This window comes from Sturnira hondurensis, unplaced genomic scaffold, assembly GCF_014824575.4.
Source record: "Sturnira hondurensis isolate 20B ecotype Veracruz unplaced genomic scaffold, ASM1482457v3 Scaffold0005220, whole genome shotgun sequence".
Lineage (NCBI taxonomy): Eukaryota > Metazoa > Chordata > Mammalia > Chiroptera > Phyllostomidae > Sturnira > Sturnira hondurensis.
This window is the reverse complement of record NW_028077851.1, coordinates 5,428,161-5,452,483: the sequence shown is the minus strand read 5'-3', so window position 1 is coordinate 5,452,483 and position 24,323 is coordinate 5,428,161. Positions and strand designations below refer to the sequence as shown.

Below are 24,323 nucleotides of genomic sequence, written 5' to 3'. Positions count from 1 at the left end.
ACCCCCAGCTATATAGAAATCCAGAAAGAAAACATTCTAGGCAAAGGGATATCTTAAGGTTTTATCTAGCTCTGAGTTGAGAGAGTAACCTGTCAAGAGGAGGCAAAGGATCATTTATGGAGAGCCCTGTTTACTGTTTCCAGTGTCTGGATTTTAGCCTGTGAACACTGGTAGCCATGAGAAAGATTGTAAGAAGAGGAAAGAAATGAGCTGATGCATATTTTAGGAAGAACACTGACTGCTCTCTGTTCTTCTGCCCCAACCCAAGCCCTATATAGAAGACTAATGAGAGGGAGGGTCTGAAGTTGTCAAATGAAGCAACAAGTTTCAGAGCTCCTTGGGAAGTAGAATTTATGGCACATGGAAATGGACTTGACATGGGGATTGAGGCAGGTTGTAATCCAACGCATTCCCAGGTTTTTGGCTTAGGCAGCGGTGGTGGAGGTGGGGTTGCCCTTCTCTGAAACTGGAAAGCCTGGGGAGCAGTGGGTGTGCATGGGAGGCTGAAGAGTTCCAGACATGGTGAATCTGAAGTATCCATGACATTGCCAACAAGGAACACGCAGTAGGCAGGTAGATATGTGGCTAGGCCAAAAGAAAAGAAGAGGGCATTCTGAGTAAGCAATCAGATGTTAACACAAAGGACACAAGGAAAGGCAGGTTCACATCAGAGTTTTGAACCTCAACCACTTGATTTTATGTGACTTTTTTTGGCCTTCCTTGCCCATCTCCTTTTTAAGATGCTGAAGAGTCATTTCTGCCTCTTCAAACTGGTCTGCCCCAACCTTGGCTTCTTCTGGTTTCTATTCTGCATCTTACCCATTAGCTTTTATCCTCAGAGATCTTCCCTTTCCTGTCATATGCTCTTGCTACTTTCTTCATTTTTTCTTTGCAACTCTAAGCAGTGAACTTCCAGATGATGGTTCATGCCCTGAACATTACTGATGAGGGGATGCTACTGGAGTCTATATGTAAGTCTGGATGTATTTCTGAGGTCTGCCATTCTCTAGCTTTGTGGTCCATGTCTCCTTTTCTTCATATATAAAATGAGGGAATTGGACTGAAGAGTATTTTTGAGCTTTAACATTTTCTAAGTTGCCTTAGCCCTCAGGGTGAAGTGGCCTCTTCCAGAATTAGCAAGAGGAACTGCTGCTATAATAGCCATCAGTATCTGAGAGAGAATAGCTTTTGTTATTTTGTGTGTGTCAAATGTTGCTATTTATTTATTTATTTATTTATTTATTAACTTTTAAAATTTATTGGGGTGACAATTGTTAATAAAGTTACATGGGTTTCAGGTGTATAATTCTATAACACATCATCTGTACATTGTATTGTGTGTTCACCACCCTAAGTTGCTATTGTTATTTTGTACAAGGCCCTGGGGAAGCTGGGTGGGCTGTAGCTGCTCAGTTTCAATTAAAAACGTACACAACCCCCCTGCTTCATTTTGGTTTAAATATCTGAGCACATCTCAATTTCTGAGTCCAGCATACATGTGAGGAGGTACTATTCAAGAGGCCTAATGCAACCCCTCCTCTTGCTTCCCAAATTTTATATGAGCTCTGTCCAAAAGGTATCCAGCCATGTAATATGAAACATAGAGACATTTATTGAAGAAGATAGAAGAAACAGGGTACATAGGACAATGACACCTCAGTCCCCTTCAAAGTAGGCACCTTGGGACCTCACACAATTCCCCCAATCTCCATTAGCTGCCCTGTCATATTTTCCTGAATCTCATCAATGGTCTGAAATCTCTTCTCTTTCAGAGAAAGTTTTAGTTTGGGGAAAGGCCAGAAGTCTCTGGGTGCCAAATCTGGGCTGTAGGGGGGCTTAGTCACCTGGGTAATTTGATGTTTCTCAAAAAAAAACAAAACCTCTGTACAAGACATGATACATGAAAAGGGGTGTTGTCATGATGAAGCTGCCAATCACCAGACACCCATAGCTGTGGCCTTCTGAATCACCTGAATAGTTTCCATGGAGGAATGTTCAAGGTTAACACAAATTTTGATGCAGATTCATTGCTGTACTCACTTAGTCATTTTGAATGTGATGACCACACAGTACACCTGCTCACACAGCAGCATCTACTGCCCCCACTGACTACTAGTACAGTGAAGTTATCATTGTTCACACATGCACATTCCAGTCCACTCTCCTTGGCTGCCAGGTTACATTGATGTCGCATAAACTGTTCTCGTTATATTAACAATGGCTGGACTTTTTTTGGACAGACCTCCTTAAAAAAGGGGGAGGAGAGATTTCAGAGTCTTAAAGATACATGGAGAGAATGTACTATAGCTTTGAAGCCATTAGCAAGCAGATTCTAGTACACAATTATCCATCCTTAATTGAAGGCTCCTTAAATGCCAATGTGTGCTTATGAGCCCAGTATTTGGGCAAGCATTTCTGAGTGGCTCAAGAGAGAAAATAGGTCTGTCTGCAATGAAGACAGTCTACCAACTATCTGTGGTGGTCCTGAAGCAAAGTTACCTCATCCAACAAAGGCGGCAATCAGGACCTCCAACCAAAGTCATATTCTAGAATCTCAGGCAGCTGTCATCTCACTTCAGGGTGGGATACTATGGCCTGAGGCGGCATCCATCCCTGCCTCAGGGGCAAGCCTTGCTTCATAGTCTCTGAGTGAACAAACTGTAATCGAAGATGGGCTGTGATTCCACTCAGTAGCAATAGTGGCCTAGGCAGCATGGCCCAGAACAAGGATCCTGGCAGATGTATGCTATGATAGATATCCGAGTCCAGCTGGGATTGGGCTCTGGTTTAGTGAAGTCTGAGAACTCTAGGAGTCTGGGGCATCAGAGATAGAGGCAAGGCACACAGGAGAGCTTCATGTCAATTTTAATGTTGGAGCAGAAGACATCTCAGTGACCTCTTTTATGCCTCCTGCCAATTGTTGTTGGCTCTCCAGGTAGGAACATGGGGATTAATGTGAGGCAGAGGCAGACACTGTTCACTAGTGTCTATGTTCTTCTCTTTTTCCTGGGCATACCACCAGACAGTTCCCACTACTCCTTATGGTTAGTGGAGCCAGGCTGAATGGTGAAGCCTAGGCCCTTTCCCCACCTTTTGTGTGCGTGTGTCTGTGTGAGGGAGAGGGGCTGATAGTTTACTTCTGATTAAGCTGGGGGCTAGGGTACTTGGTCTTCTGAGAGATCTTTATATTCTCCCTACAGAGACCCATGTGAACGAATAGATGTATGCATTAGTCTTGACTGACAGGAAACTAAGGCAAAAGAAAAAGGCTTCTCAGGTGGGAAGTGGGAATGGCTGGGGTGGGAGGAGTAGGGCGGGAAATGGAGACAGCTGTACTTGAACAATAATTTTAAAAAGTGACTTCTTGACTGGTGAATTGTCCTGGGGACTACTGGTCAGATCACAGTCATATCCCCTAGACAACAGTACCCTTGTCATAAATCCTGGCTTGTCACTCTGTTCGACTTTCCCCTCAGAGGGCGCTTGGGAACATAGCATACAACCTGGCTCGTTCCTACCCTCCATGCTTTTCTTTCTCATACCTATGCCCTGTCACTGTCCCTGTCTAGCTGCATCCTTGCCCATCACTATCAGTGCAATGAGCTGAGTCTCCATTGTATAATAGCTCAAGTCACCTCTGGAATCATCATTTATGTTATAGGCCTCAAACACAAGTGCCATCAGGGTTAGGCAGGTAGCTTAAATGTGGGACAGAGCCAGTGTGTCATAAGCAGTAGTGGAGACTGAGATGCTATGTGCATTCTAAGTAAATAAAGGCATTCAAAGCACATTAAAACAAGTCATCATGCTGTCTAAACCAAACACTCCACCCCAAATTGCCTACCCCAAATTAAATTTTTTACTATTCTTTACCTCTCAGGAGGACTGACATAAAGGCAGAAACCATGAGCAATATCTGAAAATTCTATTTTTATCATCTCCTGTCCTAGTAGAGTATGGCATAAAAACAGTAATTAATACTTGATTATTTTTTACCTTGGGTGGTGTCTAACATACATAGAGAAAAGTGCTCAAAGCACACAAATCAATAAATTATTAAGAAATGAACACTCCCCTGTACCCATCAAGGTAAGTCAAGGCCTAGAATGTTAGCTCCCAGAATCACACGTAGGCTCTTATTCATCTGCAAAGGCAATCACTATCTCTATTTGTAATATTATAGATTAGATTTGCTTGATTTTTAACTTTTTTAAGATAAAATCATGCCACCTGTACTCTTTCATTTCTGGTTTCATTTACTTAACATCGTATCAGTGAGATTCACCCACATTGTTGCATATAGCAGTGACTTGTTTGTTCTTGCTGTGTAGCATTCTACAGTGTGAAAGCACCAGAACTTATCTATCCAGTCTACAGTTGTTATTCAGTTGTTTCTAATTTTGGACTTTCACCAACAGCCTTGCAGCATGAGAGCTAGCTCTCAGGTAGAACAACAGAAACCCTGGTGTCTGAGGTGAGAAACTGTTCACAGCAGCTGCAGAGGACTCAAGGTGGACAGAGGAGCTGTGGGATGGGCCATCAACAGCATGTGCTACCAATTTCTTCTAGAACAGAAGTTCTCCAAGTTTTGGATCACAGGACCCCTTTACACTCTTAAAAATTATTGAGGACCCCAAAGAGCTTTAGGTTGTGTGAATTATATCAATGTTTATCATACTAGGGATTAAAACTGAAAAGTAAAAATAATGTACTTGGTAATTTATTTCAAAATTAATAATAAGTACATGTTCTACATTATATATATATACATATATATATATACACATATATATACATATACACACACACACACACACACACACACATATATATATATATATATATATATATATATATATATATATAACATGTTTACAAATAAAATATTTTGAGGAAAAATAACAATATGTTGCATAACAACAAATGTTACTGGAAAGAGAAATTCTTTTTTTCTTTTTGCAAAGCTCTTGAATAGCAGTCTGGCTTAGTACAAGACTGCTGGATTTTCATATTTGCTTCTGAATTATAGCTGGTATGGTATCACATGCCACTCAGCTATAATGAGAATCAGAACGAAAAAGGCAAAGGATATCTTAGTATCATTATGACAATAGTTTTGACTTTGCAGATTCCCTGAAAAATTCTCAGGGACCCCCCAGGGATCCCCTGAACAAAACTGGAGAAGCACCACTCTAAAAACCCTAGTCAGCTCTAGTGTGGAAACACCCAGTGCACAGGTACCCCCAAGTTGACCCACTCAGTGGAGAGTTTTGCTAACTTACTTCAAACCATCATGAGTTAATTCACTTTTTAGCTGATTAAAAACCCATGTTTTGCCCTGGCTGGTGTGGCTCAGTGGATTGAGTGCCACCCTGTGAACAAAAGGGTCACTGGTTCAATTCCCAGTCAGGGCACATGCCTGGGTTGTGGGCCAGGTCCGTGGTATGGGGCACAGAAGAAGCAATCACAGATTGATGTTTCTCTCCCTCTCTTTCTCCCACCCTTTGCTTCTGTCTAAAAATAAATAAAATCTTTTTTAAAAAACTCATATTTTCTTTTCAACACTATAATCCTCACTTGTAAAGACATCAATTTGAAATGTTTTGATTATATCCATTCTAAGTGAGCAATGTCCATTAGAAATATGTGATGAGCCCTTTATGTAATTTTAAATTTTAGGTAGTCACTGAAAAAAATGGAAAAGAAACATGTGAAATTAACTTTGTTTGATTATATTTATTGATTATGCTATTACAGTTGTCCCAATTTTTACCCCTTTCCCCCCCCTCTCCCCAGCACTCCCTGTTCCTCTCAGGCAATCCCCCCACCATTGTTTATGTTCATGGGTCATGTGTGTAAGTCCTTTGGCTGCTCCATTTCCTAAACTGTACTTTACTTCCCCATGGCTATTCTATAATTACCTATTTGTACTTCTTAATCCTCTCATCTCTTCACCCATCCCCCCACAACTCCCTCCCATCAGGAAACCATCAAAATGCTCTCCATATCCATGGATCTGTCTTTATTCTTCTTGTATGCTTACTTTGTTTTTTAGATTAAATTGTTCATAAATTTGTATTTTTTTTTGCCATTTTGTTGTTCATGGTTTTGATCTTCTTTTGCTTATAAGTCTCTCTAACATTTCATATACTAATGGTTTGGTGATGATGAACTCCTTTAGTTTTTCCTTGTCTGGGAAGCTCTTTATCTGCTCTTTGATCCTAAATGATAGCTCTGCTGGTAGAGAAATCTTGGCTGTCTGTCCCTGCTTTTCATGACTTTGAATATTTCTTGCCAGCCCCTTCTAGCCTATAAAGCTTCTTTTGAGAAATCAGCTGACATCTTATGGGAACTCCCCTGTGGTAACTAACTGCTTTTCTCTTCCTGCTTTTAAATTCTTGTTTTATGTTTAATCTTTGGTATTTTAATTATGATGTGACTTGGAATGGGCATATTTGTACCCATCTTGTTTGGGACTCTCTGTGCTTCCTAGACTTGTATGTCTCTTTCCTTCACCAAATTAAGAAGTTTTATTTCATTATTTTTTCAAATAGATTTTCAATTTCTTGCTCTTTCTCTTCTCCTTCTGACACCCCTATGATGTGAATGGTGGATTGCTTGTAGTTATCGCAGAGGCTGCTTACATTATCTTCATTTTTTTTCAATTGTTTTCTCTTGTTCTGATTGGTTGGGGTTTTTTGTTTGTTTGGTTTTTGCTATTTGTTGTTTTTACTTTTTTATGTTCCAAATCATTGATGTGGTTCTTGGCTTCATTGACTATACTATCGTTTCCCTGTAAATGGTTCTTTATTTTAATTAGTGAATCCTTCATTTCTGACTGGATCTTTTTTATGCTGCTGGGGTTCTCACTAAGTTCCATGAGAATCCTTATAACCAGTGTTTTGAACTCTGCATCTGATAGATTGTTTATCTCCATTTCGTTTAACTCTTTTTCTGGAGTTTTGATCGGTTCTTCATTTGGGCCATGTTTCTTTGTCTTCTCATTGTGGCAGCATCTCTGTGTTTGTTTCTATGTATTAAATAGAGCTGCTATGACTCTGTCTTGGTAGCGTGGCCTAATGTAATAGGTATTCTGTAAGGTCCAGTGGCACAGCCTCCCCTATTATCCAAGCTGGGTCCTCAAGGTGTGCCCTTTGTATGGGCCGGGTACATCCTCCTTTTGTAGTTTAGTGTTTAGTTGTGTTGGAAGATCAATGGGGGGATTTACCCAGGCCAGTCAGCTGCATGGACTGGCTGTGTTCATGTACCACCAACCTCTACCCTCCATGGGCAGTCAGGGGCAGGGTGGTGGTATTGTGATGTGGTTTGTAGCTATCCACTGGGTGTGCAGGCTCTGGGATTTCCTTGGTGGTGCAGGACAAGGTCAAAACCCCACCCCCCTGTGTTTTTCCCAGGGCCACCCTACCTGGGCTATAAAGCAATCTGAGATGGCTGTTACTTGTGCAGGGCTTAGAGGTTCCCAGGTGAAGCCAAGCTGTAAATCTAGGCTGGCTACTGCTAGTGCCAGGCTTGGGGCCACTTAGCAAGAGGTATGGGGTCTGGGGGCTCATTGAGGCTGGCTATTGCTTGTTTGAGAGGATTCAGGAAGTGTGGAACATGAGCCAAGAACCAGCTACTCCTATGGAAAAGTCACTGTTAACAGCTTGAGTGGGCCCATTAGTTGGGTGTGATGGAGTCCCAGGAGATCTCCAGGGCAGAGCAAATAGTGTTAGCCAGGATGATGGAGTCTCAGATATGGCACCTGTCTGCTGGCAGTGTAGCTCTGTGAGGGGAGGGTTCAGAAAAGGGACAGTGTCCTCTGCCCACCTTTCTGTATGGGAGAAAGCTGTTCTCTAGCTCCTGCTTTGATGCCAGACACTTCAGTTCAGTTCCTCCTTGTATGTCACTGGTGCCTTTCAAGTTGCTCCCCTGGTGCTGGAACTCAGAGGGATCTGGTCTGAATAAGTCTGTGTGTGGGTTCTTTAAGAAGAACTGCTTGGGACTCTAGAAGTGTCTTCAGCCAACTCAATTCCCACTGGTCTTTGCAGCCAAAAGTTATGGAGACTTATCTTCCTGGCACTGAACCCTGGGCTGGGGGCCCTGGTGTGGGGCTGGTACTCCTCACTCCCAAGATATCCTTTCCGATTTTTTATGTACCATATGTGGATGTGGGACCAACCTGTTCCGCATCTCCATTCCTCCTACCGGTCTAGATGGATGTGATTTGTTTAATTCCATAGGTGTTAGCCTTCCATTCAACTCTATTTTTGATTGTTCTGAGTGATGGTTGTTCTATAGTTTAGTTGTAATTTTGATGTAGTTGTGCAAGGAGGTGAGCCCTGTTTACCTATGCTTCCATCTTGGCCAGAAAACTAAAATTAATTTCAATGTAATTTATTTAACCCAATATTTTTAAATATCCTTTCAGCATATAAAATCATCAAAAATAAAATCATGTGAAAATCAGGCCACATAAAATATTAATAACATATTTCACATTCTTTTTTTATATTAAGTCTTCAAAATCCAGTGTATGTTTTTATTTTATAGTATATAATATGTCTCAATTTATATGCTAATTTTCATCAGAAATATTTGATCTGTTTTTAGATTTTATAAAATTCCACAAAATTTGAAAAAGTATATTCACACATTCAAGTTTTCCTAATAATTGGAGTATTAGTATTCAAATTAATTAAAATTAAATGAAATAAAATTTGGTTCCTCATTCATACTAACCACATTTCAAGTGCTCAATAGCCACATACAGTTAGTGGCTGCCATACTGGACCGAGCAGATCTAAACTTTATCCTCTGCTTTTCTTATCCATTGTTTCTTCAGTGCTTAGAGGCCTTATTGGGAAAAGTTAATCATTCTCTGACTTTTCTAGTAAACTGGTACCACTGTGGGTTTATTCATAGGCTGGTTAGGATATTTGACAGAGAGTTGGGAGTGGGAGAATCACTCTGCAGCCACAGTTAGCAATGTCAGATATTTCCAGGACTTTACCATTAGATGTTTTCATGTACTGAAATAGCTGCGAAATATACTGCTGGCCCCAGCCAGCCCTGTGATGGACCTCTTTCTGATTGGGTATAGCAGGAACTTAAATGGGATAGTGCCATGAAGGATTTAGACCAGGCTGCTTTGCTTATTGGAACCAAAAACTGAGAAGTTTGCTAAGTTCTTACTGATGAACTCTACATCACTGTCTTCCTGTCTCCCTTCACTGGTATGCTTTCCGAAACGTGAAGAGAAACACTGGAATTAAATTCCAGGCCAAAAACACTCAAAGTAAAGATGCAGCACTGAAGTTAGTATCTTATAACTCAAAGGCAGCAAAAATAATTTAAGAAGTTTCGAAGGAGAGAGCCAAAGAAAGGCTATAAAGCATTAAAGACTTTGTTCTGTTTGTGAAATGTATCATGTCCAAATGATTTCATATTCAGGAAAATGAAAAGCTACCCCACTTCACACATTAAGAGCTCTCTTACTTATATTCCCCCAAATGAAAAAGACTAGACTCCTAAGTCTAACCACTTGGTCCCATTACTGCAAGTTTTGTGGCTGGTCAAGTGTTTGATTCTTGTCATTGAGTGGGCAAATGAGAAAATGACTTTTATCTCCTTCAAATGTCCTCCCTTCCCCAAGATGACTATTTAAAGGTTGTAGCCAACCTTATCATGCCATCATATTCATTCTTCTAATGTTGGACAGGCTGACAGTGTCCAGAGGGGAGAGGGCTGGGAATTTCAGGGGGAAAGGGGAAGGGTTTACAGGAACAAGTATAAAGGACACCTGGACAAAAACTAGGGGTGTAGAAATGGGAGGGAGGGGGGAGGGCTGGGTGGGTGAGCTGGGATGGGAGCAAAAGACAGAAAACTGTACTTGAACAATAATTAAAAAAAAAAAAGAATCCTGCACCTGAGTGCTTGATGCCATTTTAAACAAATCTAAAAGGAACTAAGAAACTTCTGGAATTTCCTTATCTGAGGTAGCCAAACTAAGTAAATTTAATCCACATCCATTAGGAGCTCAGTGAAATCTAGCACCATTGTCGTTGAAATGATTTCACACTAAATGACATGTAAAGACAGGTCTTTCTGGGCTTCTCATTAGACTGGATACCCTAAATTTTCTATCTTCAGGTCCACCATGCAGAGTATCAGAGGAGCCATGACCACACAATAACAGCTGGGCATAAAATGCCTTTTAACTTAATACACTCAACTCTTAGGGTAAGGAAGTATGAAACTAAAACAGGAATTGTGCCACCATATCTAATACATTCTGATTTGGTGAAGCCAAGGCTTTTCTTCAGCACTCACATTAAAGGAGTCAGAGTAACTAGAAGATTAAAAAATGATAAAGCAAAGTGTTGGAACTGTTAGGGACCTTGGACATCATGTTCTGCTTTCTTTCTGTCCCTGAACGGTCTTATTTGTAAAACCATTTTAATATTCTTTCCATTTTCTGGGTAAAATACAGTTTTTTAAAAATTTTTAATTACCTAGGAATAAATCTAACCAATGAGGTAAAAGACCTGTATGCAGAAAACTACACAACACTGAAGAAAGAAATCAAGGAGGACACAAACAAATGGAAACATATACTGTGTTCATGGATTGGAAGAATTAATATCATCAAAATGTCCATACTACCCAAAGCAATTTACAGATTCAATGCAATACCTATTAAAGTACCAATGGCATATTTCACAGACCTAGAACAAACACTTCAAAAATTTATATGGAACCATAAATGACCCCAAATAGCAGCTGCAATGTTGAGAAAGAAGAATGAAGTAGGAGGGATCACAATACCTGATATCAAACTGTATTACAAGGCCACTGTAATCAAAACAGCCTGGTACTGGCATAAAAACAGGCACATAGACCAATGGAACAGAATAGAGAACCCAGAAATAAACCCAAGTCTCTATGGGCAATTAATATTCGACAAAGGGGGCAGTAACATAAAATGGAGTAAAGATAGCCTGTTCAACAAATGGTGTTGGGAGAACTGGACAGCTACCTGCAAAAAAAATGAAACTTGAGCACCGACTTACACCATACACCAAAATAAATTCAAGGTGGATAAAAGACTTAAATATAAGCTGTGACACCATGAAAGTCCTAGAGGAGAACACTGGCAGGAAAATATCAGATATTTCACACAGCAACATTTTTACTGATATGTCCCCTAGAGCAAGGAATATAAAGGAAAGAATAAACAAATGGGATCTCATCAAAATAAAAAGCTTCTGCACGGCTAAAGAAAACAGCATTAAAATAAAAAGACAACCAACTGTATGGGAAAACATATTTGCTAATGATACCTCAGACAAAGGTTTAATCTCCAAATTATACAAAGAACTCACATGACTTCACTCTAAGAAGACAACTAACCCAATTAAAAAATGGGGAAAGGACTTGAACAGGCACTTCTCCAAGAAGGACATACAGAGAATCCAGAGACACATGAAGAGATGCTCAATACTGCTTGCTATCAGAGAGATGCAAATGAAAACCACAATGAGATACCACTTTACACCGGTGAAAATGGCTATCATAAATAAAGCAATAAACAACAAATGTTGGAGAGGGTGTGGGGAAAAGGGGACTCTGGTCCACTGTTGGTGGGATTGCAGACTGGTACAACCATTATGGAAAACAGTATGGAATTTTCTCAGAAAACTAAAATTGGACCTGCCTTTTGACCCAGCAACTCCACTACTAGGATTGTATCCTAAGAACCCTAAAACACCAAAGAACATATGCACTCCAATGTTCATAGCAGCACAATTTACAATAGCCAAGAGTTGGAAGCATCCTAGGTGCTTCCGTCAGTAAATGAATGGATCAAAAAACTATGATACATATACACCATGGAATTCTATGCCGCAGAAAGAAAGAAGGAGCTCCTACCTTTTGCAACAGCATGGGTGGAACTGGAAAGCATTATGCTGAATGAAATAAGGCAGGTGTTGAAGGACAAATACCATATGATCTCGCCTTTAACAGGAAGCTAAACAACAAAACAAACAAGCAAGCAAAATATAACCAAAGACACTGAAATAGAGAACAGGCTGACAGTGACCAGAGGGAAGAGGGGAGGGAATTTCAGGGGAAATAGGGGAGGGATTTAGAGGAACATATATAAAGGATACATGGACAACAACTGGAAGGGTGGAAATGGGAGGGGGGAGCACGGGAGGTGGGATGGGGTGGGAGTAATAGAAAACTGTACTCGAAAAATAATTAAATAAATTTTTTAAAAATTTAAAAAAATTTTAATTAAATTATCAGACTGACATTGGTTAATAGCATTATACAGATTTCAACTGTAAAATTCCTTGCTATAAGATCTGTATATTGCACTGTGTGCCCACCACCCAAAGTCAAACCCTCTTCTATCACCATATATTATGCCCCCTACACCTCCCTTATTCCCCATGCCCTTCTATTAGGATCCTCATGAAATCATAAGTGAAGTGTTGGCTGGTTCTAGAACTATAGAACTATGGTCTCTCTTCCCCTTCCTTGCTCAAATTCTCTTCCGCCTGCTGACTGATACCTCTAGCTGCATCATTCCAGATTTATCCTTTCAGCAGTGGGCCTTTAATTGCCATTAACATGAAAATGCTCTAGGAAGGTCTAGCACTTAAACATTATCAGGTGTTTTAACTTTAGTAATAGAAAGGGTCAAAGTAAAGTGTCTTGTATCAGTAAAGAAAGGGTGTTGGAGAAAGAGAGAGTGCCAACCTGAAGGTCAAGTAGCCCCAACTTGGGAATTTGAGAGTTCTGCTTGAGGCTCAACAGACTCTGGCTGCTTCTCCCCAAACAAATCCATTTGTATGAATTTATCTTTGGACCCCTTGTGGTGATCCAGGTACTTGGTAATTGTTCTCGACCAAATTGGAACACCTGCCAAGTGGAAGGTTCTGGTAATGAGGGGCAGCTTGGGCTCAGGGTAAGGGTTCCCAGCCTTGCCAGGAGGGTATATTAGTGCCTTTCCCATCTTAGTTTGTGGAAATAGCAGTGAGGAATCATGCAAGTTGGAGAGGTCATGTTTTCAGTTTTATTATGAATGGGAACCCTTTATCCAAGATCAAGGAAGAACATTGCATAGATGGTATATATATCACCCAGGTATGCACATGGCTACACATATCCATGAATGGGTTCTCTCACTCTGTATCTCCTCTTACATGAACACACCCATGTGCGTGCACACACACACCCCTACCCCTCCATATGCACATGAATGTTTCTCCTGAAATACTCAGCAAAGCAAGTTAAGGGCATCTCCTGTGGGTAGCTAGGATTTCAAGCCTTATTGTTGATTTGGAATTGGGATGTGAGTGATGGGAGATGGTGAGTCAGTGCTTTCTGAGGCATGATAATAAGTTCCCTGATCTATATTTTTGGGGTAACCTAGCATAATGGTTAGGAGCCCAGGCTGTACCATTTAGCACCTCCAATGCCTTAGGCAAGTTATTTAACCTATTTGCACCTCAGTTTCCTAATCTGTAAAGTGGTTGTAATACTTGTATCTACCTCATAGAATTTTGAGAAGTAACTTAAGTGGGATATTCAGAGCATTTAAAACAATGCTTGACACGTACTAAGTGATGAATAAATATCTGCTGAATGATTAGAATATTAATTTTATCATTATTACAAGTATATTATTACCATAAGGAGCTTCCATTACTTGATGGCTTCAGATTTAGTGGAAAAAGTGACGAGAACCCTGCTAGGTATTGCAAGTTCTATTCTTATGGTGGAGCCAGATTGCCAGGCAGACTGGTTTGCAGATATTTCTCAGTATATGAAGAAAATGGAAAAACAACAACTAAATGTCTCATAACAAACAATGAAATCAAGTATGAGACAGAGAGGGTGATTGACATCTTATAATTAAATAAGGCATTGCCACAGAGCAAATTCTGGGACACAGTTGAGCCAGGCCTGGGTCTTTTATTTTTCTAGCTCCAGGCTTTGACTTGAAGTGTTGAGCTTCTTCTTAGATTTGAATAAGCCACAAAAGGAAAGTACATCAGTACCTTTTTTCAGCACTCCTTACTCCTTGCTCCATTTTATGCTTCCTTTCCTGGGTCTCAGCTACAATATAAGAAATTAAAATGGTGGCACTTCCTTTGTGAGAGCAGAGACTGAGCAACTGTGGGTTCTATAGAGCGATAACTGTATATGGCTTATCTCCTGATGAAAAGCAACTGACAGATGGGGAACTGAGGTGTACTTTATCATTGATGCTTCCCATTTCTTGACCTTGTGGTAAAGACTGCTTCAGTAGACCCTGGCATGAAGCCTGGTGGGGGCTGAGACATTGTGGGGCAACCCAATCAAAAGCCGGGGTCTACTGGGCTTTTAATTTTCTATGCATGTGAACATATGTACAGCAATTAAGCATATGGGCAGCACATAAGCTTGGGTAACAATCCATTGACAAGTGGCAGTATATCTGAATAAATTACAATGACCTGGGCTGCAAATTTTGCTCCAGGAGATAGGGACCTAGACAAACAAGGAGAAAAGGCATTCACTCAACTTTTTTCCTAAAATGCCAGAGGAATAAAACAGGTCAGTGGTGAATACAAAATTAGCTTTTGGCCAGTCTCCAAAGTGATTTGACCTATTTAGGAGTCATTGAGAATGAGCCAAAGGAAGTTCAGTGGCCTGCATCTTGATTTGTCAAGGGAAAATAAAGAAGGTATGACTTCCAGGTGGCCAGATTCCCTGAGTCACTTGTTGTGGAGCATATGAGTGAATATGGCTGAAACTTGTGAGAAGGATTCTGGGACTCTGACTTTGGGGCAACTTCTGGCACAATTTAGCTTGCAAATGATAACCCCAGCAGATGCATTGGTATGCTAGCTCAGTAGCCCTGGTCACTGAAAGGACCATGTAGGATCCTGAAAGCCTTCCTATGGGTTAAACTTTTCTCCAAGGCCCTTCTTTAAAAGGTAAACTCAGGCTGAGTCAGCAAAGCGAGTGTAGACATTAAGTCCTCAGTGGACAGCAAACCTACAAAAATACTGAGTCCAACTCCATTACAGCCTGGCAGGTTGCAGTTAATAGTGGATGCTGTCACTGCCCTGATCACATCTCCTTTACCAGCATGTATACCCCTCCTTCAGCTGCTATGAGTGTTGGCTGCTCCTTCCCCAGATAATTGCTGTCTGCCAAATGGCAGCCCTGCCAACCCTCTTGCCCCAAGGTGAGACCAGCTCTATGGTACAATTTGTACTCCAGAGCTCCCTGCAGGATCAGGTTGAACCAAATCTCCAGCTGAGGGCATGCCCTTACTTAGTCCCTTCTTCTGCTGTACCCTCCTTTCCTTGTGCCCCTTCTACAGAGAGCACTCCCTCCATACATCACATGAACAAGAATCCCCATCTTAGACTTTGCTTCTAAGGATTCAACCTAAGAGAGTTGGGGAAGAAGGGCATTTGAGAACAGTCCCAAACTTGACTGCACATCATAATTACTTGAGCAGCTTTAAAAACACAAGTTCCCAGGCCCTACATCCAGAGATTCTGATTTAGTGAGTATAGAGTGGGGACATGAGATACTGTGGTTTTCCTAAGTAGATCCTTGGTAATTTTAATATGGCCAGTTCTTTGACCAATGGGAACCATTCACTCTAGTTGATTGTTTTTATTTCCTTTCTTAGATTTTTTAAAGGAAAAATTCATTGATACGTTCAGGAACAAACCACATAATCTGTTGAAGACACTAAGAAGTAGAGATTTATGTAAAAGGATCCACAGTTTTTGAAAAATATATTGAAGTCCAGCATACCGTGCTGACTCAGAACTTTTTATAGTACTTTGTATCTTTACATTTGTGTGTGTATGTGTTCTGAAATGTAAAGGTCTATCTGGTTGGGAAAAGGGAGACTATTTTCAGGCATTGAATTGTTATGGAGCTTTCCAAAAAAAGGATATCTGATCAAACTTATAATTTAATTAATAGTTCCCAGTCTCTGTGCTCAGAGGTGTTAATCTATTAACCCCTCCCCCAATGCTACAGAAAACCCTTCCCTGTACCCTAGCTGCTTTCTTCATTCAGTAAATATTTATTGAGCACTTACAATGTACTAGGCTCCATTCTAGGCACTTGGGCTTTGTCAGTGATAAAAACAAAACTCCTGCTAGCTTAATAGCTGTGTGATCTTGGTAAAGTTCCTCAAACTGTCTCGGCCTCAGTTTCCTCATGTGTAAAATGAGAATAATAAAAAATACCCCACACAGTAATTGTAAAGATTGAATAAGATTCTATGTAGAAAACACAGTCATTGGGCCCCTGGCTGGTGTAGCTTAATGGGTTGAGCACTAGCCTGTGAACTAGGGGGGTTACCAGTTTGGTTCCCGGTTGGGGAACATGCCTGGACTATGGGCCAGGTCAGGTCCCCATTAGGGGGTGTGTGAGAGGCAACTACATATTGATGTTTCTCTCCCTCTCTTTCTCCCTCCCTTCCCCTCTGTATAAAATAAATAAATAAAATATTTTTTAAAAGATTCTATGTAGAAAACACACTCATTGGCACATCATTAAATTTTTTCGACATCACTAAAATGTGAAAACTGGTACCTATTGCTATAATTGTTGTTGGTATGAACATGTCTGTCTTCCCCAATAGGCTGTAAACTTCTCTTGGGCAGGAATAGTACCCAAGGCCTTCTGATATCACCCAAATATCTTACCAAAGCAGGGGCTTAGTAAATGTTAGTTGGGTGGATTAAAAGCATCTAACTGTAAAGAGGACTTCCTGCTTTTCATGCTGTAGATTTAGGAAGCAGTGAGAAATAGATTAGGCCCATGGGAACTCCTTTTTCCCCCAATTTAAGGTGTGAGTTGTAGTGGGTGGGGTACTAAAGAAAAACAAGACCGAATAAGATCCTATTCCTCATACTCTCCCAGAAGATTGAAGAAAGACAATATATTCTTTTTCTTACCTTTTCTGATAGATTTAGTATGCCAAGATGTCCTGCTGGCCTCTTTTGTGTTTTTTCTGTCTCCCAATTCTCTTTTCCATTCTTCTCTATTGCTCACCTTGATTTCTGCCACCTATGGGAAAACTGCTGCTGGTCTAGTATCCACAGGGAAAGTCTGGAAGTAAAGAGGCATTGTGCATCCAACATCCCAGAGCTGTTGCTTTCTAGCTCCACAGATAGCACCCTACGAAGAGGTAGCCAGCGGTTGCATCAAAACCACACCTCAGGTTTGTTGACTCCAGATTCCCTTCATTTGTCTTCTCATCCCAGCCTTCGCCCCCCAACCCCTGGCCCTTGTGCAAAGGGGAAAGGCAAGTTCACAGGATGCAGGTCCTTCTTTCTTCCCTGACATCTGGTTTGATTCTGAGTAGCTAAATAGTGGCTTTGCCATGAACAACAAAAGCTAATTCAGTGTGGTTTTTAAACACCAAGTGCAAATATTTTTCCTTTTCAGCTTGGGGTCACTGGAAGGGAAAAAACAGTACCGAGAAGGACATTATCCTTTTAAAAACTATTATAACTTCCCATAGAAAATAAAACAATGGCATCATTTCCTTCCATTCACGAGTCTTTTTATGAGTGATTGTTGTTTGAAACAAGACTAGGGATCTGAAGAAGATTTTTAAATACTGTTTTAGCTTGGTTTTCTACTCAAAAGCCCACCATGATTGCTTTTAAGAGGCCACACAAATCCCAGTAAAGTCTAGGGCCACCCTCTTTGCTTTCTCTCTCCTTTGTCTTCATCCCTGGCTGGCTTTCTCTCTTCCTTTTCTTCAGCCCTTTGATTTCCTCCCTCATGCAGGGCCCTGGCCCTCTGCTAATGGGAGGAATATGTTAGACAGGAGTACTACAATTTACAGTATTTTAGGCAATGGCCATGCCATCTACCGATGCCACTAACAGATGCTTGGAAGGCTGAAGATTCTGTCTGAGGCACTTCCCCAAGGTTCTAGCCAGAATTTTTGTTGATCTGGATTGTCTTAATGCATCCCTAGACTCAGCGCCATTCTCTTCATCTTCAGAAATGAAGTTACTTACTTTGACTCTTGCTCCACATGATTAAGGAGCAGAAGCAACCAATGCAGGGAACTGATGTCATCAGCAGAGACCTGATGATTATCAGAAGAAAGCAAGTCTATGTACCTCACTGTCAGCTATTTCAGTATTCTTTCTGGATGGCAAAACAAAAGCTCTTTTCCACCTTTCCATAAATTTCTTTTCTTTCCTTCGCTCTACCCATCTAGCCTTTGGACATCTAGCTGTGTTCAGGTGGGAGGTGAAGCATATGCCATGATGATATAAAGTCTATAAGAACAGAACTATTAAAGTCCCTAAATTCTCCTGTTCTTTCCAAGAGGATGATCGAGTAGGCTCCAGGATGTTTGATGTTTGTGAAGAGACTTATGGATTCTTGCCATGTACTATTACTGTTGTTATTGGCATCACCAGAGTGTAGCATGTTGATACAGGTGGTATGTGTGGTGGAGGTAGGAAATGATCAGAAATTGATCCTCAACATGCAAAGAAAAACTCCATTTGTATCCCCTCCATCCTTTCCAGGTGTGTGCAAACATGTGCAGACCTGTTGGACAGCTCACCCTCACACTGACCTAAAATTTCACAGCTAAGTGAACCAGCCCCAGCCTTGTGGGAAGAATGGGTGGCAATGTGTGACAGCCATGGAGTGATGGGATGAGACATATTCCTTCTCATGACTGCACAGTTGACTTAGGAGCTAGGCTGTTGTGGCTCCCTGGGTTTTAGTATTTGTCCAGCTTCCTACTCAGGCATCATGCTAATGGTTTTCATAGCCACGTGGCACTTGGCAGAGCTTCTCAAGCTGGTAAGACCTGAGAGTCTGCATTTCTAAGAAGCTCCCAGGTGACGGCTGACCCCTGGCCTATTGCACTTAGAGCAGCGAGGCTATAAAAAAGCACCACTGCATTCTAAACTCCTCCGGGGCTAGAAAAGAAAAGTAGTAAGCTCCTCCTCTGGAGACAGGGTGTGTCCGAGGCTGCCCTGGAGTCCTGATTTGCCATTCAAGTGAACCCCAGAGGGATTAGAGGCTGGCCCAGCACTTGGGTGAGACCATCTCCCCCTCTGGGGGTGGGGGGAGTTCTTGAGGCAGCACAGATGTTGTGTGAAAATCTACCACCCTCCTTGCTGAAGGTTGCCCTTGCTCGCCCTCTGGCCCCCCTGTTCTGCCTGCTGACTTAAACAGATCAGCTTTCAGCGATCTGGGACTCCAAGAGGGCTTTGGATAAAAGAAAAGGCCTGTCCTTAAGAAGCAGAGCTGGAATCCAAGCATGCCTCTCGCCTGCTGCATGCCCAAGAATGCAGGTATTTGGGGTTTGCAGCATTTCCTGGCAAGAGAGAGGGGGAGGGGAGTTGGGGGAGGCCAGGCCTAATGGAGAGGGGCTTGAGCTGCAGCCGCTTCCTATTGTAGGGGGGACCTGAAAAGTGTTTTTTGAAAAAAAGTTGAGCCATTGCACAAAACAGACGTGAGAAAGGGAGGCTGTGCCTGACTCTAAGGGTTGACCTTGACATTTGGGGTCAGTGGCTGCTAAGCTTTGGGAACTTTGGTTTCTTTATACTGACTGGCCATGTTCGCAAATTTGCTCCTTCTGAATTGTTGGTCTACTTAAGACAAAGAGGACCAGGCTTTCTCCCTTCTCTTCCACTATGATATTTGTTGTCTTGTAAGAGGGCCTAGAGGGTAGCACAAGTTGGGGTTACAGGGTAAGATTCCCCAGGACTGCTGGGAAGAGGCTCAGGCCTGCATCCTGTACCAGATTGTGCTGTGCCTTATCTGCTTGTCTCTTTCTTCTCCTCCCATCCTGAACCCCCCCTCCTGTCTTCCTGTAATTCCTCATATCCTACTCTCACCCTTACACAGAGAGATTTCTTTATCTCTCTATGGTTCAAAACAGCCTTGAACTGGGAGTCCCCAGACCCAAGTTTCCCAATATCCAGTGTCTTGTTCCATCTTAAATGGCCTCAAACCTTTTGGGGTCTGGCCACAAAATTGAATGCTGTTTGAAAGTGTTGAAATATTTGCAATATTCACCCTGCATTGGAGTTAGTCCTTCTATTTTAACTCAGACTCCTGAACATCAGGGACAGTGCCTATCTTGTATTTCTTCTGTAGACTCACCCTGCTTCCTACCCTGTCGTAGGAACATGCAGGGGTGGGCAGTGTGAGTGTTGAAGTCTCTGTTTTCCTTGTCCCAGCTAAACTACTTTATTGCACATTTGCCTCCCCTGTTTCTGCGGAGACTTGATGCATGGCATGATGATACTCCAAGGGCCATTGTGCAGGTGAAGGGAACATGCTTATGGACCAGGCAGTTTCTGGTGGGTACCACTGAACTTCTGTCAGTTTCTTCTGTGCATTGCTGTTTCTGAATTTGGGGGTGAAGTTGTTTGAATCCAAATCCCTGATGTCATATATACTTATGATAAATAACCATTATTTGTTGTGCAGGCCACACCTCAGATGAATTAACTCAGAATCTATAGGGATAGAGCCAGGCATCAGTGCATTTATGAAAAAGCTTCCCAGGTGGATTCCACTGTGCAGCCAGGGTTGAGAACTACTGACTTAAGTAAGAAGTGAGAACTTCACTCCCACTCTAACCCCCAACTTCCTCAGGGAACTAAGTAAGACAATTAAGAACCTAAGTCCACACATTTTTATGTTTCAGTGGATTTAGGGGAGAGTTTCCAACAGCCATGTAGTAGTATTCATCAGGCCCAAAGGACTAAGTAATGGGAGGAAGTACCAAAGAAATAAGGCCCCTCCAGGTACCTTCCAGAAGTTTCCAGTTTAAGCCCACGGAGAAAAATAGGGAGAAGGCATTTAGAATAGCTTGACCCAGTTTACCTCAGAGAGTTGGAGAGGCATCAGGGTGGCTGGCAAGTCAGGGATGGATAGAAGAAGTTTGCAGGGCTACATGCAGGGAGCTCAAGCTTCTCAGAGCTGCTAGTACTTTATGAGTTGAGCCATCTTCTGGCATTAGAGTCAACAAGGTCATGGTACCCCCTGCAAACTCTGGATAGTACATAAGTGGGGAGACCAGGCCTTTAATGAAAGATGCCTCCAAGTAGGATTTGGCTGGTATTGCTCAACACAATAAAAGCTGAGAGGAAAATGACTGCTTTTTGACTCTACACAAATTTTATTGCACCAAGTTTCATTATAAAAATGTTATAGTTTTTTGTGTGAGTTTACTACATGAACAATGTAGTTACTCTGATCTTCACCATCTTTCAAACCAGAGTCTCAAAGGGAGTTTTATTTATGAGATTTAAAGCCATGGAACAATTGTTCCATATGATTACCTTATAAGCATAGGAATAATTCAGGGGAAAATAAAACTCTGTGCTTTCTTTTCTCCTTAGACCCTGCCAAATCTCTCCAACCTGGAGGCAGTCACAGCCACCTGCTGACAATGTTAGACCATAGCTGTTAGACTATAGACATAAAAGGCATGGTCTTCAGGTGTGGTCTTCAGGAAAAATGAAGCAAGGGCTTCTATTGCATCCAGTCTATAAGGCTGTCCTGCTGGCTTGGGCAGGCATGAGAACCACTTAAACTGATCAGGCAAGCTCTCAGGGTCCAAACCCTTATACCAACCCATAGTTAGGGACCACTGGGCTCAATCTTGGGACATTCATATTTCCCAGAAGGAAACCATCATGAACAAAGCATATTCACCAATGTAAATGTCAGCTCAGGTTCCTTAGTTCATTTCTGGGAACTCCACATTAGGAAGGAGCAAGGTGTAGGCTGCCACCATTTTATGACAAAGTCTGTTTTGCCAATTTTATTGGTGTCTTCCATTTTTAATTTATGTGATTTTATATTCATTTATTTGGGATTTTAACTTGTTTTTTTTGTATTTCTTACATTGAACGCTTGCTTTAAAAATAAATATGAGAACTGAGAACAATAAATTTTTCTCAGAGTAACAGCCTTGCTAATTTCCATTGGTTTTCCTATGTGGGCTATTGTTATGGGCTTCATCCTCTAGAGGGGTTTTGGAGAGGCAGCATGGTGTAAGGAAAATGAACTTTGGTGTCTTTCAGATATGAGTTTGAATCCTTACTCTACCATTTATCAATTGTGTAACTTTGGGAAAGTTACGGGATTGCAACTTCATGATTTCTAAAACAAAGATGATAATATCTGCCTTATGTTTTCTTTAAATTAGAGTAAAATGAAAGAATGCAGGCAAAGGACTTAGAATTAGTGCAGCTAGTAGCTGCTCAATCCATGGTAGCTATGGATAATAATCATATTTAAAATAAGATGCCTCCAGCACAGGCAAAAGCTTTGTGTCTGGGAAGCTGCTCTCCATTTGCATGTCTTAGGCAGAGGGCCAGGATAGTGGGTGTCCTTTCTGGATCAACCCACTTATCTTAATGTCCTCCAGAGGCACTGGCAGATGGAACATGAAAATACCAACAGTGTGTGTAGGGGAGGGCATGCAGCCAAATGTTACACTGGATTGAATATGCCAAAGCGAGCCAGGAAAAAAACTCGGCACAACACAAAAACTCACCATTGAGAAATTCCTCTGAAGTTTCTTAGTCTCTGTCTCTTGTGGAATGTTCCTCAATGGAATATTTGACCTGTGCTGTCCCAGACCTGGCCTCTCTCCTGGCTACCCAACTGAGTTGCTTCCCATTGCATAGGGACCTGACTGCTTGTCATGAGCCTTGAAGGAAGTGAACATTGTGAGAGCTAAACTTTTTAGAGCTGCATCTCAGTGCTGGGCTCTATGTATCAAACATGCCTAAGACACAGTTCTGCCCTTGAGGACTTGCTAGTCAGGAGGACACTGACTTGTGAGCTCCCGAAAGGCTGGGTTACCTCGGGCCCCATCCAAAGGAAGGAGGGACCAACTCTCCCTGCTGGGGTGGCTCAGCTAGCCAACTGAAACTGTTGGAGGAGGGAAGTTTTGAACTGTTAGGGTAAATAGCTTAAGGTGTATCAAATTTTAGGTGTATTTTTGTGGGTTTTTTTGGTTGTGTCTTATTTTGTTTTATTTTTTAGAGTATGCTAGAATGAACTCACTCTGATGATTTTCAAATGTAAAAAAATGTACCTGGTCTCTAAAACCAAGAAAAACATTTTATAGCGCCAAAATTTTGCAGAAAACGAAAGCCTGTTTGCTTTGGGTTGATTCTTGCCTTTTCTCAGTCTAGGGGGTGTTGAGGTAGAAGAGGCGACAATAAGATTAAGAAAGGATAAGGCTGCAGGAAGTTATCAACAACTGTAATCTGCTGTCCACATTCTTTCTCTCTTGCACAAGCTCTCTGTATGTAAAGGTAGGTGGAAGGTTACTTGACTGTGTTCAAGGAAGAATCTTCTAGTCTTTTCTAAAGCCCAGCCATGCTTCTGAATACTCCGTTGGATAGCATGATTCCCTCTCATGGGTTAGCAGGAATACTGAGAAACTTTACTGTCCTGAGGGATTCTGGCCTTACCTGTGGCTATGCATCATGACATAGAGTGTGGTGACAACCACTGGCTCCAAAAGTGGCAGAACGATACAGAAAGGAATTAATCTCAGCCATATCCTCTCACAATTGAAAAACGGGACTGGCTCTTTAGCATCCAGAGGCCAAATGTTAAACTTATTAGAGTTTTAAAATGGTAAGAGTTTAAAAAAGGGTAAAATGCAAACATTTTCTAGGCTTTGAAGAGAGGCCTCCCAGGAATGTTATCTTTACTCCTTTCTTGCCCTACCCTACAATGGAGCACAGAGGAAATTCTGATTATTCTTCAAAATGGAGAAAATTGCTTTTCAATAACTGCCTTGTTTTTGTGTTATACTTGCCATTGACAACTAAGATCCCTCTTCCATCTAAGTTTTTAGCCCTAGAAACCTTCACCAGCAAGTTAGAGCTGGATGATTAATTAGAAAATAAAGATGTGCTTGAGAACAGGCCAGGGGCACACATCAACTACCATAGAACTGTTGGCTTAAATGAGCAATAAATTACTCATCCCAACTAACACAGATCTGTAGTTCCTGTTCTGAAAGGCAGGGGTGATGACAGGGGCCACAAGTTTCTAGTACTTCCCATGCGTATCTTGGAAAGCAAGGAAAATGGCTGCCTGGGAAAATCAGTATAATTGTGTATTGAGTTCTTTTCTTTGGAAAGAAGTTGATTTGTAGCATCTCTTGATTAATTGGTCTTTTATTTTTCTCCTCCTGCCCCTCTCCTCTTGGAATTCATTTCTTTTTTTAATTTTTTTTCCAGAAAGATATCAAGGGTAAAAAGAAAAGA

The 24,323-nt window shown here is 41.5% G+C and overlaps 1 protein-coding gene across 4 annotated transcripts in view; it reads left to right on the top strand.

The window, feature by feature from the left end:
• Window positions 1–24,323, top strand: part of NHS (NHS actin remodeling regulator) — a 372,824-nt gene that overhangs the window by 248,509 nt on the left and 99,992 nt on the right. The window contains exon 1 of one of the 4 annotated variants that reach the window (XM_037046285.1): window positions 19,150–19,364. The exons of the other annotated variants lie outside the window; for them this stretch is intronic. Within the exon in view, the coding sequence (XP_036902180.1) occupies window positions 19,331–19,364 (34 nt within the window). The 5' untranslated portion in view covers window positions 19,150–19,330. Of the gene's footprint in view, window positions 1–19,149; window positions 19,365–24,323 lie in introns of those variants that run through there. 4 annotated transcript variants of the gene reach the window in all.